Source organism: Phyllostomus hastatus, unplaced genomic scaffold (genome assembly GCF_019186645.2).
Source record: "Phyllostomus hastatus isolate PE091 unplaced genomic scaffold, TTU_PhHast_1.1 phas_scaffold_1224, whole genome shotgun sequence".
NCBI lineage: Eukaryota > Metazoa > Chordata > Mammalia > Chiroptera > Phyllostomidae > Phyllostomus > Phyllostomus hastatus.
The window spans coordinates 1,098,190-1,116,443 of record NW_025334008.1 but is presented as its reverse complement, the minus strand read 5'-3'; the positions used below and the strand labels follow the sequence as shown (position 1 = coordinate 1,116,443).

Below are 18,254 nucleotides of genomic sequence, written 5' to 3'. Positions count from 1 at the left end.
ATGGCCAGCGTGGTGGTGAAGACGATCTGGCAGTCCAAAGAGATCCATGAGGCTGGGGACCCCCCTGCGGGGGTGGAGAGCCGCTCCCAGATCGTCCCCGAGGCTCCTGGGGTGGTGACCAGCCCAGCTAAAGGGGTCGCAAAGAAAAAGAAAGCCGTGTCGTTCCTCGGGTGAGTTTGTCACACCCTGTCAGGGGCGGTCCTAGCACCCAGTACCACCTCCAACAGAGCACGAGTCCCACCGTGGGTGCTGCAGGAAGGGGAGCAAGCAGAGGAGGGGCAGGCTAGAAGCTAGTGGCAATGGAGAAATAAAGCGAGTGAGAGTAGGAGGTTGAGAGGAAGAAGGGAGTGAGGACCAAGGGAAGGAGGTGAGAGACAGTGGGGAAGGAAAAATAAGTCAGTGGCAGGGTGGGGGTGGGGGGAGAGAAGAAGAAGGCAGCCCTGGCTGGGTAGCTCAACTGGCTAGAACATCATCCTTATAGGCCAAGGTTGCGGGTTTGATCCCCATCAGGGCACATACAAGAATCAACCAATGACTGCATGAACAAGTGGAACAACAAATCGACGGTTCTCTCCGTCTCCGGTCTCTCTCAAATAAATATATGGATTTTTTTTTAAAAGGAGAAAGTAGGCAGAGTAGATGATGAGGTTGGAGCCAGAGAGCAGGGGATGCGAGGACAGGAGGCAGGAGGGGCCACACCCCAATGACCCTCCTGACCCTCCTCCGCAGGGTGGAGCCTCGGATGTCCCACGAGCCAATGCACTGGTGCCTGAACCTCAAACGGTCCTCGGCCTGCACCAACGTGTCGCTGCTCAACCTGGCCGCCGTGGAGCCCACCGACTCCTCCGCGACAGACTCCATCACGGATGACAGTGGCCTGCTGGCACTGCCCTCCGCCTCCCCCACCCCACCCTGGGCTCCAGAGGACCCAGACATCACGGAGTTACTGGTGAGGGGCCCCCAGACGGGGGAGAGGGTCCCTGCCCCGGTGGCAGGCAGATACTGAGGAGGGAGGGCTGTCTTCTCACTGGAGTCACTCTTCAAAGCCAGGAGGAAGTGTCCCCTCCTCCCCTGACTGCCAGCCATGTATCTGTTCCCGCTTTGCTGAGTGATGCTGCTGCCTGGCACTTGGTCTTTGGTTCATCCAGTCACTTCCCAACGTCCTGGGTTAGACCGGGGTCGTGGACAGGAGTCGGGCTGGATCCCAGGCCTGGAAAAGCTCCCAGTCTGATGGGAGTGACTGACAGCAACTGGGAGTGATCCAATCACATAATGGAGGCAGGACTGGGGATCCCAGAAATGGGATCCTCAAACCAAGCTGAGGGTATCAGGGAAAGCTTCCTGGAGGAGACAGGGTCAGAACTGGGCTTTGACAGATGAGTAGGAGTTCTCTGAGGGGCTCCCCGGAGAAGCCAGGGCCAAACTGGGAGACGAGCAAGATCTATGAGCATTTAGAGACTTTCCTCCTACAGCACAGAGCTCTGGAGCGCGGTCCTTTTAACTCTCCCTCCAACTCCCACCCACCTACCAGGGCTTGATGTGGACAAGGACAAACACTATCAAGTGACCGTGCTTGTGGTAATGCTAACAGGATTCACTGGCACTTACCAAGCACTTTCTGTGTTCCAGGAGCCACGGTTTCCTCTTCTGTAAAACGGAGATGCATGTGTGTGCTCTTACAACAATCATCTCTCTTTCGTAAATGTTTTTTTCCCCTCCTTTAATTCTTCTTTCCTCACTATCTATTTATTTTTAGAGAGAGGGAAGGGAGCAGGGGGTGAGAAACATCGATAGGTTGCCTTTTGTACATGCCCTGACTGGGGACCTGGCCCACAACCCTGGCATGCTCCCTGACCAGGCATCAAACCGGTGACCTTTCCCTTTGTGGGATGATGCCCAACCCACTGAGCCACGCTGGTCAGGGTTCAATAAATAGTTCTTAAATGCCTACAATATTCCAGGCACTGGTCTAGGAGCAGAAATATGGCATTATCCAAGACAGAGTTCTGGATATAACCGTACCCACTTCATGCGGTTGTCATGCCAACAAAGGGCAGTTCATTCATGTCAAGTGCTCAGCACAGGCCCGCGCAGTAGCCATGGAATAAGTGCTGGTTTTTATCATCGTTATTATCGTTAGTATCATCTACTCCATTTCACACACGGACATAGAGCGGCCCCCAAAGGTTGAAGAGCCTGCCCAAGGTTAGGCAGCTGGTGAGCAGGGGAGCCAGGCTCCGAGTCAGGGCTTGGGGTGGGGCACTCTGCACTGAGGGGGACAGGGAGGCCACTGTGACAGCCCTGGGCAGGGAGGCCCTGGGCCAGCCGGCCACCATCAGGGAAGGCTGCCCAGAAAAGGCAGGGCATAAGCCACATCTCCAAGGTAAGGAAGGTGTTCCCCAGGCAGAAGACAGGGAAGGCTGTTCCAGCTAGCAAAGGGACAGGACTTCCAAAGACCCTGGGGAACGGGGGCACTGGCAAGCTGGTCCCGGCAGCTGGAGGGTGGAGTGTGAGGGAGATGAGGCTGGAGAGGGGCAGGGCACAGGCCACACAGGCTGAGAAATGTGTGTGTTCTTCTTAGGGCAGTGGGGACCCACTGAGGGTTCATAGGCAGGGGAAAGGGAGGAGCAGCTAGGATATTGGCTCCATTCCTGTTTACTGAGCACCTAGTCTCTGCTGGGCACTGTGCTGCATCCCCACAGTGGGGCTCTCGTTTCCCTCCCTTAGGAGTCCTGTAAGGGTCCTGGCTGGTGTGGCTCAGAGGATTGAGTGCTGCCCTGTGAATAAAAGGGTCGCTGGTTCAATTCCCAGTCAGGGCACATGCCTGGGTTGCAGGCCAGGTCCATGGTGAGGAGGAGGGGCGTTCGAGAGGCAACCACACATTGATATTTCTCTCCCTCTCTTTCTCCATCCCTTCTCTCTAAAAATAAATAAGTGAAATATTTTTTTAAAATTAAGATGAGAACAAAAACAAAACTAACAAATAGTCCAATGAGGTGGAAGGACCTCTACAAGTTCAAGTTCAGAGAGCTTGAAAGAAACCAGGCCAGGGTTAGAAGCCTAGGGGGACTGACACTAAAACAGAAGTCCGTCCTTTCCCTAGAAGACTCCTCTGGGGCTATGTGGGAGAGCTTTGAAGGACAGAGACCGGAGACAGGGAGGCCGGAGAGGGGGCTGGGTTGGGCAAGGGTCCAGGGCAGGAGGACTGGAGGGCGGGAAGGGAACAGGGCAGGCCAATCCCCTGGTAGACATCCCCTCCCCCAGACAGAACACTTTCCTCCCTCCCCCTCTCTCTGCGCCTGGCTCAGGCAGCACGTGCAGAAGTTTGCCTCCCACCAGAGCTATTCCTGAGTCAAGTTCCCCAGAGGATCGTGATGCCTCAGAAAGAGCCCTGGGCAGCTGGGCTCAAGGCCTGATGCATCCGCCAGCCAGCTCGCTGTGGGGCTGCAGGGCAGCATCAGCCTGTTATGGGGCTTCGGCTTCCTTCTCCGTAAAGTGACAGGAGTCAGGACAGCTGAGACCTCGGGGTACCTGCAGGAGCAGTGAGAAGGTGTGGATGGGAAGAATACACAGCGGCATTCAGAATCCGAGCTACATCAGGAGAGAAGTCTGGAGACGGCAGGGAGTAGGAGGCAGAAACCCAGAGAGGGGGACAGAGAGACCCAGAGAGAGGGGGACAGAGGTCCCGGAGAGTGGGACAGAGACTGAGGGAAGGGGAACAGAGATTCAAAAAGGACAGGGGCAGACCCCAGAGAGAGAGGTTAGAGAAACAGGGCATGCAGATGCTCGTTGAGTGACAAATTCAGGCTGGACAGAGGCAATGGGAAAATGATGAAGCAGACAGCTTTGACTTCTGTCTTAAGCCATGACATCTTTTATTATTTTTTAAATCAATTTTAGAGAGACAGAGAGGGAAGGGGAGAGAGGGAGGGAACGGGAGACAGAGACAGACATCGATTTGTTGTTCCACTTATCTATGCATTCACTGGTTGATGCTTGTATGTGCCCTGACTGGGGATCGAACCTACAACCTTGACGTATTGGGATGACATTCTGACCAACTGAGCTACCCAGCCAGTGCCAAGCTATGACATTTCTATGACTCTGAAGGGTGCGATGGAAAAGGCAGTATTGCTGCCCTGGTTGCTGTGGTTCAGTGGATTGAGCACAGGCTTAGGAACCGAAAGGTCTCTGGTTCCATCCTCAGTCAGGGCACACGCCCGGGTTGCGGGCCAGGTGCCTGGTTAGGGGTGCGCAAGAGGCAGCCAGCTGATGTTTCTCTCTCACATAGATGTTTACCTCCCGCTCTTTCTCTCTCTCTCTCTCTGAAAATAAATAAAGAAATAATTTTAAAACAAAAAAAAATGCTTTTTGGGAAGGTCCATGAATCAAGGCAAAGAAGGACAGGTCATCAGACCTCTGCCCGGGAACTGTCCCGCTGTGTGCGTTCTTCCCCGAGGCTGCCACGTGGTGTTCGTTCCAAGCCCCTTCCTGGGAGATCCATCCTGTGGGCCTTATTTTTAATGATGCTGATGCCAATCACTTCACTTGGCTTATTGATCATATCCGTGGATGCTTCCTCACTGCCATCTGATCCGTGTATTATCATTCCCATTTTATAAGAAGGGACACGGAGGCAGACTTGAAGTATGGAACTGGATTGCTAAGACACAAGGCGTGCGGGTAACCAAGGAGGCCTTTGTCCCCAGGTCTCGGGCTTCCTCCGTCATGCCCTTCAGGTCTCAGCCAAGGATGACAGGCTCTGCCTTCACTGTGCCCCTCAGTGAAGCTAAAACACACCCCCAGGGATCCCAGCTACCCTCTGTCAAAGAAGTATTGACCCAAGGACTTTTCTGGGCCAGCCTGAGTTCCTCCCAACAGCATTCCTGTGAAGGTAGCTAGTAGTCCCATCTCCTTTGTACAGGCAGGAAAACAGGCATGAGAGGTGGTGTGCCCTCACCGAGTCCCACAGCCAGTCAGTGGGAGGACCAAGTCGCCCAGAGCAGCTCCCTAGGGGGGAAACCCAAGACCTTCAGGGTCTTCATTTTTTTAAAAGATCACTTTGGGTATTAGTTAGCTATTGCTGCAAAACAAATGACCCCCAAAACTTAGAACAACAAATCTACAGTAGCTCAGTTGGCTGGTTCTGGCTTAGGGTCTCTCATGAGGTTGCAGTCAAGATCTCGGCAGGGCCCACGGCCATCTCAAGGCTCCACGGGGGCCGGAGGTCTTGCTTCCAAGATGGCGCACTCACGTGGCTCTTGGGTTGTGGTCTCAGCTCCTCACCACCCGAGCCTCTCCGAAAGTGGCTCCTGCAGATGTGACAGCTGTCACTCTCCAGAGTACGAGAGAGCAAACAGGAGGCCACAGTTCCTTTTAGGAACTAAGACACATACCATCTGTTCTGCCTTACTCTATTTACTAGGTATGAGTCTCTATGTCCAGCCAACACTCAAGTGGGGGGGATAAGGCTCACACTTTAAAGGGGCATGGAAGAATGTATGGACATATTTTAAACTACCATAGTTTTTTGTTTGTTTGTTTGTTTTTTTGTAGACGCCCTTCATCAGGATGAGGAAGTTCCATTCTCTTTCTAGCTTGAGCGTTTTTATCATGAACGTTGGGTTCTGTCAAATATTTTTCCTGAATTGACGTGATCATGTGGTTTTTCCCTTATATTCTACTAATGTTATACATTGCATTGATTGATTTCTCCATGTAAAACCAACTTTGCATTCCTGGGATACATCCTATCTGATTATGGCGTGTAATCCTTTTTTACATGCTGCTGGAATTGATGTGTTAGGATTTTATTCAAGATTTTTGTGACTGTCTTCAGAAGGGATATTGGTCTGTAGTATTATTTTCTTGTGATGTCTTTGGTTTGGGTATCAGGGCAGTATTAACCTCATATAATCAATTAGGAACTGTTCCATCCTTTTTTTTTTTTTTTTTTTTTAGTCTGAGATGGATTGGTAGCAATTCTTTTTTTAAGATTGGTCTAATGCATCAGTGAAACCATCTGGTACTGGGCTTTCCTTTGTTGGAAGCTTGATTATTAAGTTGATCTCTTTACTCATTGTGGATCTATTCAGTTGTCCCAGTTCTTCCTGAGTTGGTTTCAGTTAGCATTTTCCTAGGGATTCTCCCACTTCATCTAGGTTATCAAGCTCAACGGCATGCAAGTGGCCATAGTATTCCCTTATAATCCTTCTCTTTTCCTTAAATCAGGAGTAATGCCCCCTTTCCTTCCTAATTTTAAATAGTGTGTCTCCTCCTTCTCATGATCAACATAGCTAAAGATTTGTCAATTATGTTGATTTTTTTATAAAAACCAACTTCTCATTTTGTGGATTTTACTACTGTTTTTCTATTCCCCATTTCATTTTTTACCATCCTAATCTTTACTGTTTCCTTCCCTGTGCTAGCCCTACATTTAGTATGTTCTTCTTTTTCTAGTTTCTTAAAGCAGCAATTTAGGTTATTAATCTTGTGTTCTTTCTTTGTATTTTTTTTTCAGTTCTTTCTTTTTTGATGTAGGGGTTTAGAGCTCCAAATTCCCCGCCAAGTATTGTTTTCTGTGATCCCATAAGTTTTGATTTACTGTGTTTTCAGGCTTCTACATTCGAAAGCATTTTATGGTTTTTCTTGATTTGTTCTTCTTCCCACTGGTTGTTTTGGTGTATAGTATTTAGTTTCCATATATTTGTGACTTTGTCAAATTTCATTCTAGTGTTGATTTCTAAACTCATTCTACTGAGCTCACCGAGGTAAAAAAACATACTTTGTGTGAATTTTGGAGAACCTTTCATGTGTACTTGGGAAGAATGTGCATTCCACCATTGTTATGTGGCGTGTTCTACAGACATCTATCAGGGCAGCTTGATTTATACTGTTGTTCAGATTTTCTATCTCCTTGCTGGTCTTCTGTCTAGTTGTTCTATCCATCATTAAAAGTGAAGTATTGAAGTCAACAGTTAAGGTTGAACTGTCAGTTTCTCCCTTTAATTCTGTCAGTTTTGGTTGCATGTGTTTTGAAGTCCTGTTCGGTACATAGAGATTTATAATTGTTGCCCTGGCTGGTATGGCTCAGTGGATTGAGTGCCAGCCTGCCAACCAAAACGTCACCAGTTCAGTTCCCAGTCAGGGCATATCTGCCCAGTAAGGGGCACCCGAGAGGCAACCACACATTGATGTTTCTCTCCCTCTTTTTCTCCCTGCCTTCCCCTCTGTCTAAAAACAAATAAATAAAATCTGTATATTTTTTAGAGATTTTACTTATTTTTAGAAAGAGGGGAAGGGAAGGAGAAAGAAAGGGAGAAAAACATCAGTGTGTGCTTGTCTCTCACGTACCCCTGACCAGGGACCCAGCCAGCAACCCAAACATGTGCCCTGATTGGGAATCAAACCAGCAACACTTTGGTTTACAGGCTGGCACTCAATCCACTCAGCCACACCAGCCAAGGCTAAAGAAAAACTAAAAAAAAAAAAAAAAGATTTATAATTGTTATAGCTTCTTGATGACTTAACTCTTACAGTTTTTGCCAGCTTTTTTCATTGATTTTATGGAGAGGTGGAATTTGGGGGGTTTTGACTCCTTCACTTTGCTGTCGCCTGAATACAATATTTCTTATCACACATGTTCACAGAAATCACGCAAGAAATGTAATGTTGCCCCCATCTTACAGTGTAGGAAACTTGTTCTCTTTTTTCTTTGTGTATCAGTTCAGCAAATGTGAAAGAAACCATGATTACCTGTTTAAGCAGGATGGTTTACTTCTCACATAAAAGCCTGAACAAGTAGTCCTGATCAGTGTGGCTCAGTTGGTTGGCCATCATCATCCCACAAAGTGAAAGGTCATCGGTTCAATTCCCAGTCAGAGCACATGCCTGGGTTACGGGTTCGGTTCCCAGATGGGGTGCATACAAGAGGCCAGTGATAGATGTTTCTCTTTCAAATCGATGTTTCTCTCTCTCTCTTTCTCCCTCCCTTTCCCTCTCTCTTAAAATAAATAAAATCTTTAAAAATAAAAGTCTCAACAAGTATAGCAGGCTTCTGTGTTCTGGTGGCTCAGCTACTAAGTCACAGGTTTGGCTGCTATAACAAAAAGACACAAAATAGCACAGCTTAAAGGAGATGGCAAGTGGTATCTCTTCTGTGTAAGTCTTCTTCAGTGGATGGAACTGTGCGTGGTTGCTCCACAGTGTTGGGATTCAGGCTTCTTCTGTCTGGTTCTGTCTTCCATCACATGGTCCAAGATAGCTGCTCTGGCTTTAGCCATCGATTTTGCATTCCTGCCAGTATGAACAAAGAAATGGGGCCATTCTCCCTCCTTTCTCTTGTGAAAGTCCTGACTTGGAAATTGTCTTCTTTTATCCCACTCACTTTTCACAATGCAAAACTTAGGCACCTGACCATACCTGGCTGCAAGGGAGCCTTGGAAATGTAGTCTTTGGCTAGGACATTATATGTTAGGCTAACTCTTATGTAAATGTGGAAGAGCTGAGAGTGGAATGTGCGGTAGGCATCCCTTCTGAGACACTTTGGCAGGAATCACAAAGCATTTTACAGTGACAAAAGGGAACAGAGATCATGCCCTGGCTGGTGTGGCTCAGTGGATTGAGCATCAGCCTGTGAACCAAAGAGTCCATCAGCGTGATTCCCACTCGGGGCACGTGCCTGGGTTACAGGCCAGGTCCCCAGGAGGAGGCACATGAGAGGCAACCACACATTGATGTTTCCCTCCCTCTCTCCCCCTCCCTTCCCCTCTCTCTACAAATAAATAAATAAAATCTGGGGAAAAAAAGGTAGTGGTGATCAAAGGCCACATGGGGACGTCCCTTGAACTCCCAGGTATACAGCACGTGAGGGGGCCTCGTTTGATTTTAAACCCAGAGCTTAGGCCACCTCATGTGCCATGTACCTGGGAGTGTAAGGGACATCTTCTCTCTGAGTCTCACTTGCCTCCCTGGCAGAATGGGCCAAATAACCTCAAGAGATGTGGTTATGAGGAAAAAAATGAGGGAATGTGTATAAGTATTTGGCCTGGTACATAGTGAGTGTTCGTTTCTAGAGAGTGAGTAATCTTTTCAATTCTCCAATGCCTGGAGAGAAAGTCAGAACATGTTTTAACAGTTTTTCTGCCCTGGCTGGTGTGGCTCAGTGGATTGAGTGTGGGCTGCGAATCAAAGGGTCACCAGTTCAATTTCCAGTCAGGGCACCTGTCTGGACTATGGGCCATGTTCCCAGTAGGGGGAGTTTGAGAGGCAACTACACATGATGGTTCTCTCCCTCTCTCCTTCCCCTCTCTCTAAAAATAAATAAACAAAATACTTTTTAAAACAGTTTTTCTTATTTATGTGTGTGGATGCCAAAGGCTTTTTATTTTATTTTATTCATTTATTCTTAGAGAGAGGAGAAGGGAGGGAAAAAGAGAGGGAGTGAAACCAGACCAGGGACTGGACCCACAACCTAGGCATGTGCCCTGACCACGAATCGAACCTGCAAACTTTCGCTTTTCCAACTAACAGAGCCACAACGGTCCAGCTGACCCCAATGCCTTTTATCTGTGTCTGATGGAGACCATCTTCCTTCCTCCACATATCTGAGTGCTCCCTGTAAACCCCACTCCCTCTTGGTCCTACTTATTTTTCTTCCCACCCACCAAGCAGGAAACAAGTCCACCCCTGGTTTTCGGAGCATGAATATCAAGAACCACAGAGGCGCAGCCCCCACCCTAAGTCACACAGCCACTCTAGGGCAGGACCAAGGTGTAAACAGCATCCTCCCAGCTCCAGACTTTCTCGTGGTTGGGGTGTGCTCCCACGCACCCATGACCCACCTGTCTCCCATTCTTCCCCAGAGTGGGGTCAACAGTGGATTGGTTCGCGCCAAAGACTCCATCACCAGCTTGAAGGAAAAGACGACCCGGGTTAATCAGCATGTGCAGACGCTGCAGGTGTGAGGACCACCCTCCCCCAACGCCTCCTCTCCCTCCGGGGTCCCACTGCCTTCTTAGGCTCCTTCCCCAACTCGATGCACCCACAGCCCAGTTGGGGAGGTACACAGACTGGGAAAGGGAGGCGACCTTCCCAGGTCCAGCCTCTCCTCCCCACGGGGGTGTCCCCGTGGGGCTCTGGCTGACCCTTCCTCCCCTTCACACCCCAGAGTGAGTGCTCTGTGCTGAGTGAAAATCTAGAGAGGAGGCGGCAAGAGGCGGAAGAACTAGAAGGGTACTGTACTCAACTCAAGGTGAGCCGCTGGGGGCAGGAACGGGTTGGCAGAAGGGAGTGAACTTGGGAAGAGGGTGGGAGGAAGCTGGGGAGGAGTGGAGTGGGTGGGCAGGCGTTGGGGGAGCAGAAAAGGAGCTCAGGAGAGGCTGAAGGAGAAAGTCAAGGAACCTGGTTTCTACGGGGCAGGCCAACATGAAGAAGGCAGATGCTGGGTTGGGGGGCGAAAGGGGGCGGGGTCGTGCCTCGTATCAGAGGTGGAGCCTGTAGGGAAATAGCGGGGAAGGACTCCGAGGCTGAGCTGGAATGGGAAGGCGGGGCCCCTGCCTTGGTGTCCCGACCCAGGAGAACTGCCGGAAGGTGACCCGGTCGGTGGAAGATGCGGAAATAAAAACCAACGTCCTGAAGCAGAACTCGGCCCTGTTGGAGGTAAGAAGAAGGGAGATCCCAGGGTCTGGGAGGAGGATCAGACGCACAAGGTACTTGAGTAGGCTTCAGGTGGAACTTTCTCACCCCACGCCCCCGCACCCCATCCCTTCCCGTTCTTGGTCAGACGTCTCCCTTCAGGTCCTGGACGGAGGGATTTGTGTCCAACTTTGAGTGGGAATGTCTGTGGGGCCCACGTGCCCACACATTTCCCAACAAAATGTTGGAAGAGCTTCAATTATTCTTGCAAAACAGAGGGGACTGGAATCTGACACCTTGGAGGACTGGATTGAGGGTGGAGGGCTGGATAGGGACGGGGGTGGGGGGGTGGGGGGCGGGGTTCGGCCTTAGGAGGTTAAAGTAGTTGAATTTGAAATGGGAAAAAACGGCCCCAGGAACAGCAAGTGGGAGTCCATTTAGACTCTGAGCCAGTCTCCCCCAACATCCTGCTCCCCACATCCATTAACTTTCTAATCTCAGGAATCCTTTGGGTGCATTTGGGGGTGGAAGTGGTGGTGGGAAGAGAAGGGCTAGACTAGTAACCATGCCCTCCTTTCCCGCCCAGGAGAAGCTGCGCTACCTTCAGCAGCAGCTGCAGGACGAGACGCCCCGGAGGCAGGAGGCCCAGCTGCAGGAGCTGGAGCAGAAGCTGGAGGCGGGTCTCTCCAGGCAGGGCCTGAGCCTGGCCGCCCAGCCCCCGGGCTGCTCTGGCCCCCCGGGCAGCCCTGACGAGCCCCCACGACAGCGGAGCCTGGCCCCAGGGGGCCGCGGACTGGGACCCCGAGCAGGGGAAGGCCTCATCTTGAGCGACCAGGAGTTGCAGAAGGTGTCTGCGGGCCTGGAGGAGCTCAGGTGAGTGGGGCTGGCGGTGGGGTTGGGGCCTGGAAGATCTTAGGGGGCAAGGCCTAGGGGTGGAGCCTTGAAGAATCTAGAAGGGAGTGGTGTGCGTGTGGTGACCCAGAAGGGCAGGAACTGGAAGAACTTAGAGTACAGCTAAGGTGGGCGGGCTTTCTTGGGAGGGGCGGGGTTAAGTCCTTGGAGGAGCTAATGTGGGAATCAAGGGCAGGATGAATGATGGCCAGGATCCCTGTTAAGAAGACAAAGGCAGGGTTGTAGAGGACACAGAAGGATTCCAAGAAATGGACAGGATGGGAGAATTTGGGGACTGAATGGGTCTGGAGCCATGGATGTGGTCCTGGTGGGGCCGGGTAGACGGGGCGAGTCTGAACCTACCCATGACTTGTTCCTTCCTCTGCCCCTCCAGGAGGGAGGTGTCCTCCTTGACCGTCCGGTGGCATCAGGAGGAGGGGGCGGTGCAGGAGGCCCTGCGGCTGCTTGGGGGCCTGGGTGGCAGGCTCGATGGCTTCCTGGGCCAGTGGGAGCGGGCACAGCGTGAGCAGGCGCAGACCGCGCGGGGCCTGCAAGAACTACGGGGCCGGACTGACGAACTGTGCACCATGTAAGGACCAAAGCATGAGGTGTGAGAAGGCAGGGCATGGAGGGAAAGGATAGACCAATCCACTGGGACCAAGAAGGCCAGACCAATTAGAGGAAGCTCCAATTAGAGCATAGGAAGGGGCCTGCGCTACCTAATAAGGACTGAGGGGCGGAGCCAATTACAGAAGGTTTTTTCCCCCCACGCCTAAAAAGGACAAAGGGAGGAGCCAAGTAGGAACTGAGAAAGCCAATCAGAGAACAAGGAGGGGCATTTTAGACCTTAAAACAGAAAAGGAGGGCCCAATGAGAGCAGTGAGGGGCATCGCCTGGTGGGGTATGGCGCACAGCTTTGTTAGGAGAGGCGATATTGCCACACTGATTATTCTCATGCTTCAGGGTGGAGCGGTCAGCAGTGTCTGTGGCTTCACTGAGGAATGATCTGGAGGGGCTGGGCCCAATGAAACCGATTCTGGAGGAACTGGGCCGGCAATTTCAGAGCTCTCGAAGAGGGTCTGACCTCACCATGAGCCTGGATCGGGTCCCCCAAGGCCCCTGCATGCGCTGTGCCAGGTAAGGGGCCCAGGCCTGGCCGCCAGTGCATTCTACGAAGATGAAGTATGGAGGGCGAGGGCGCACTGGCGAGCGTGGGAGGGAAGGCATCCCCATGCATGTATTGTAGGACCAGACATTTCTGGTGCATTATGGGAGCCACATTTCTTCCCTCCCCACAAGGTGGAGTCAATGTCTTGGGGAACACAAGAAAAACTTGGTCTATGTCAAGCATCCTGGATTTCTAGTGCATTGTGGGAAGATTGGGATGTGATGCCTGGTGGGAGGCTGGGTTTCTCAGCGCATTGTGGGGAAGGTGAGACCTTGGTGTATCAAGAAGCCAAGGGATACCATGCTCGGTTCATATTAGGAACGGGGAGGACTTCCGATCGAGTGTGGGACTGGGTTTAATTAGTCCACTGTGGGAAATAGGAGTTGTTGATGAACTGAGGGCCATCGGATGCCCTCTGGGAGTGAGAATCCCCAGGCATTGTGGGATTCTGCTGCTGTGGGAACCAGAAGCCATCTCATGCACTGCACATCGGTCCTGGTGCATGGTGGTGAGGTTGCGTGGGTGCATGGTGGAAAGGGGGCCTGGGTGGAGGCTGGGCAGGTGGGCATCCTGGGAATGGAGTGAGTGCTAGGCCTCTTGCCCCGGTGCCCACCCCTCCCCCAGCCAGGGGCAGCAGTTGTCCACGGAGTCCCTGCAGCAGCTGCTGGAGCGCGCACTGACCCCGCTCGTGGACGAGGTGAAGCAGAAGGGCCTGGCTCCTGCTTGTCCCAGCTGCCAGAGGCTCCACAAGAAGATTCTGGTATCAGGGACCATGGGCCACCATGCCCCACTTTCTTGTCTGGGCAGGGGGAGGGGAGCTCCGGGCGTAAGGTGCCGCTGGTGTGCGGCAGGATGGGCAGATCTGAGCTGTGGGCAGCGGGTGTTGGGGGAGCGCTGGGCTTTAATGCCTGGGGTGGGGGGAGGGGCAAGCAGTTTGAAGCCTTGAATTTGCAGACATAGTTTGAAGGGCATGCCAATTTGCAGACCAGCATAGGATCCATTGGTCAATCATTTTGGGTACTTGGGTGACGAGCATTGCCCAAGGCATGATGGGACATTGGAGAGAGGGCATTTGTGGGACACGGGAGACGGACCCATCCACAACGTTGTGGAATACAGGCCCGATGTTCTGTAGACCTTACGAGGGGCCAGGCACTGTGCCGGGTCACTGAGGTCAGACAGGGGGCCCAGCAAATTCAAGTCACCATAAGTTAGTGCATTTTGGGAAATGAAACCACAGCTATTCATGGGACATTGCATCACAGACTCAAGCCCAACAGTTAATGAACTTGAGCTTGGCGGTGCTGGGTAGACGGGGCTAAACTTGAGGCCTGTGTACATTCTGAAACACAGAGATCTAATGTATTATGGGATGTAGCCTAATGATGGGATGCAAGTTGCAATGGGTGAGTCAGACAAGTGAGGGGCACTGATGTGGCAGAGCCGTGGGGCTAAGACATGACAGGACCTGGGGCCAGGTGCACTCTGGGATGCAGGGAGCCAGAGCACTAGGGACCCCTGAGGTGACTGGTCTACAGATAAGGAGATGTGAAGTCTTCTGGATTATTAGATGTAGAGGGCGCCATGTGATTGCCACAGGGGCCCAGACACATACCCTGTGCATGATGGTTCGTGGTCATGTGGGGGGGAAATATGACAGATGCTGATGTAGTGCCTGCTGGGACACGAAAGGCCAGTGCATTGTGGAAAGCTGGGGTCAGGCTAGAGGCGCAACAGGACACCCTGGGGGAGGTACATGGGCCCCAGGGGACCCTGCCCCTTGCCCTACGCGATCCAGCTCCCCCTCCACCCCCAGCCCGGTCAGGCAAGCCCAGCCGCGCCTACACTCCTCTCCCCAGGAGCTGGAGCGCCAGGCCTTGGCCAAACACGTCAGGGCAGAGGCCCTGAGCTCCACCCTTCGGATGGCCCAAGACGAGGCCTTGCGGGCCAAGAACCTGCTGCTGACGGACAAGATGAAGCCGGAGTGAGGAAGGAGGCTGAGGGCAAGGGAGGAGGGTGAGGTCTTGGGGATAGGGCCTGGGTCACCCCCCTCCCCCACCCCCCCTGGTGTCTGGCCCCACCAGCACCAGCTCCCTGCTCTGTCCTCACAGGGAGAAGGCGGCCTCTCTGGACTATCTGCACTTGAAGATGTGCTCCCTCCACGACCAGCTCAGCACCCTGCCACTTGAGGGGTCCACAGGGACAATGGGGGGAGGAGGAAGCGGTGGGGGAACTCCCCCAAAACGTGGGGGGCCCAACTCCTGAACAATACATGGCTCCTCGTGCTGGCATGAATTCTGTCTCCTTTTCGACCCCTGAAGAGGGCGAGTAAGTGGACGGCACACCATGCCCCTGTCTCTGCGCTCACAGGGACTCGGTCCTCAGCTCAGAGGCCATCTCGGTTCCAGAGAGACGCCGATGCCGGTCCAGTTCGTTGAAAGGTGGCTGGGAGTAAAAATAAGGTTCTGCAGTGCAGTGTGGGCCAGTCAGCCAACATTTTTTTAGGGCGATTGTTATTAGATAATTGTCTCTTGCTGCATAAAATATTACCCCCCAAAATTAGCTGCTTGAAACAATAACCATATATTATCTGACATTTTCCTTTTTTCCCCAAAGATTTTATTTATATATTTTTAGAGAGAGGGGAAGGAGAAAGAGAGGAAGAGAAATGTCAATGTGTGGTTGCCTCTCATGCGCCCCCTACTGGGGACCTGGCCCACAACCCAGGCATGTGCCCTGACTGGGTATTGAACCAGTGACCCTTTGGTTCACAGCCCGTGTTTAATCCACTGAGCCACACCAGCCAGAGCTATTATGTGACAATTTCTGAAGTTCAGGAGTCTGGGGGTGGCTTAGCTGGATGGTTCTGCCTCAGGGTCCTCATGAGTTTGCAGGATGTTGGCTGGGGCTGCAGTCACCTGAAGGCTTGACTGGGGCTGGAAGGCGCGCGTGCGTCCAGGAAGGCTCACTCACGGGGCTTTTGGCTGGAGGCCTCGGTTGGTGGTTGCCTGTTATCTGGAGGCCTCAGCTGCTCACGGCAGCTAACCTGCCCCACGGTCCCTGAGAACAAGTGCCTTGATGACCTAGTCACTCAAGGTGCATATTATCATTTCCTCCTTTTTTTCCCCCAAAAGATGTTATTCGTTTATTTTCAGGCGGAGGGGAAAGGAGAAAGAGAAGCATCATTGGTTGCCTGTGGTACGCACCCATCCGGGAACGAACCCACAGCCCAGGCATGTGACCTGACTGGGAATCGGAACTGGTGACCTTTTGCTTTGTGGGATGACGCCACCCAACCAAATGTGCCACAGTGGTCAGGGCCATTTCCCCTTTTTATATTCCTTAGAATTGAGTCTAGATCTTTTTCAAGGGACATGTTAGAGAATTCACAGACATTTTGAAGAGAATGTCAATTTGTGGACATGTTTTAAATCACCACAGTAATGCTCTTTTAAGCTTTTAATTGAAGTACAATATAAACAGAAACATTCACAAATCAAAAGCTCCATGAATTATCATAAAATAGACATGTTCATTTAACCACCACCAAGATTTAAAAACTCAGCTTGGGCCCTGGCCCTGGTAGCTCAGTTGGTTAGAGTATCATCCTGATACACCAAGGTTGTGGGTTCAATTCTGAGTCAGGGCACATACAAGTAATAACCAACGAATGTATAAATAACTGGAACAACAAGTTAATGTTTTCCTCTCCCCCTTTCTCGCTCTCTCTCTCTCTCAAGTCATAAATCATTTTTTTTTAATTTTCAAACATAAAATTTCAGCTTCTAGCACCCTCTGAGTCCCCTCTCATGTTCCCTCCCAATCACTACCCTTTCCTTCTATCTCAAAGGTAATCCTGATTCTAACTTATTGCAATGAGTTAAGAAAAGAGAGAGTATAAGGATAGGGAAGGAGAAAACTATGGTTATTCTGAGATGGCATAATTATGAACATAACGAATCATAAAGCAGCCCTGGCTGGCGTGGCTCAATGGATTGAGCGCTGAACTGTGAAGCAAAGGGTCACCAGTTTGATTCCCAGCCAGGGTACATGCCTGGGTTGCAGGCCAGGTCCCCAGTAGGGGGTACGCGAGAGCCAATCACACATTGATGTTTCTCTTTCTCCTTCCCTTCCCTCTCTCTAAAAATAAATAAGTGAGTAAATAAAACCTTTTTTAAAAAGTCAGTGAGTTTAGCCAGAAAGATTAATAAAAGATGAACATCGAAATATCAATTTATTTCTATATATCAGTGATAAAAAGTTGGAAAATGAAAAGTGTTAAGGTACTATTTCTAAGTAGCATAAAATGAAAGATTTTTTTCAAGAATCTAAAAAATGACATGAGAGAAGTTAAAGACTTTAATGAATGGAAGTTATGCCATATTGATGGTCTATAAGATTTATTTTTAAAGATTTTTAAAATTTATTTTTAGTGAGTGGGGAAAGGTAAGAACAGAGGGAAAGAGAGGGAGAAAAACATCAATGTGCTGTTGCCTTCTGTGTGACCCCAACTGGGGGCCCGGTCTGCAACCCAGGCATGTGCCCTGACCCAGAATTGAACTGGCAACCCCCTGGTTCACAGGCCAGTGCTCAATTCACTGAGCCACACCACCCAGGGCATGGTCTATAAGATATTATAAAGATGCTACTTCTTCCCAGCTGATTTATAGATTCAAAGCTAGCAGATTTGAGATTTATTCATGTGGCTTCATTTGTACCCACAAAGTAATGGGAACTGAGGCAGCAGATAAAACCCCTCAGAGGATGAATTATTATCATTTTACAGAGTGCTATGGACCGTATGTTTTCGTGCCTCAAAATACATGTGTCGAAGCCTTAATCTCCAGTGTGATAGTAGTTGGAAATGGAACCAATGGGAGGTAATTGGGTTCAGATGAGTTTGTGAGGGTTGGGCCCCGTGACGGGATTAGTGCCCTTACAGGGAGAGACACACACTCTTTCTCTCCCCACCATGTGAGGGTACAGCAAGGAGGCAGCCATCTGTAAACCAGGAAGCAGGCTCTTTCTAGACACCAGATCTGCCAGCTCTTTGACCTTGGACTTCCTAGCCTCTGCAACTGTGAGAAAGAAGTGTTTGTTGTTTAAGTTGCCTGGTGTGTGGTATGTTTAAAGAGCATCCTAAACTAAGACACAGAGAAAGAAACACAGGTCCAGAGAGGTTAAATCACGTACATAAGGATACACAGTTAATGGGTCAAGATCCAGTATTGCAACATATTCATCTACCCCAATCTGCTTTTATATTGCTCCTAGAGACAATGTATTCTGGGGATAACTAGTCTCATTTTCTACCCGCAAAGATATAATTTCATTAAAGCTCCAACAGATGGCCCTGACTGATGTGTGTCAGCTGTCTGGGCATCATTCCTCACACCAAAAGGTTGCCTGTTTGATCCATGGTCAGGGCACATGCCTGGGTTACGGGTTCGATCCCTGGTTGGGGGACATACGAGAGGCAACTGATTGATGTTTCTGTCACATTGATGTTTGTGTCCCTCTCTTTCTCCTTCCCCCCACTAACAATAAATACAATCTTTAA

At 50.8% G+C, this 18,254-nt stretch overlaps 1 protein-coding gene across 1 annotated transcript; it reads left to right on the top strand.

Moving 5' to 3' along the window:
* On the top strand, nt 1–15,037 carry TSKS (testis specific serine kinase substrate). Its single transcript, XM_045856470.1, has 11 exons — nt 1–170; nt 730–949; nt 9,864–9,959; nt 10,169–10,252; nt 10,576–10,659; nt 11,222–11,508; nt 11,921–12,115; nt 12,490–12,663; nt 13,319–13,454; nt 14,554–14,678; nt 14,806–15,037. The coding sequence occupies exons 1-11, from the start codon at nt 1–3 to the stop codon at nt 14,957–14,959; spliced, it is 1,725 nt and encodes a 574-aa protein (XP_045712426.1). The 3' UTR covers nt 14,960–15,037.
* The last annotated feature ends 3,217 nt before the right edge of the window (nt 15,038–18,254 follow it).

Bases quoted from the DNA above. Each gene is read 5' to 3' on its own strand.
- TSKS (XM_045856470.1), top strand. From the start codon at position 1: ATGGCCAGCGTGGTGGTGAAGACGATCTGGCAGTCCAAAGAGATCCAT. The intron at 10,253-10,575 runs GTGAGCCGCTGG...GTCCCGACCCAG, and splicing joins GGTACTGTACTCAACTCAAG to GAGAACTGCCGGAAGGTGAC. The intron at 13,455-14,553 runs GTATCAGGGACC...TCCTCTCCCCAG, and splicing joins GGCTCCACAAGAAGATTCTG to GAGCTGGAGCGCCAGGCCTT.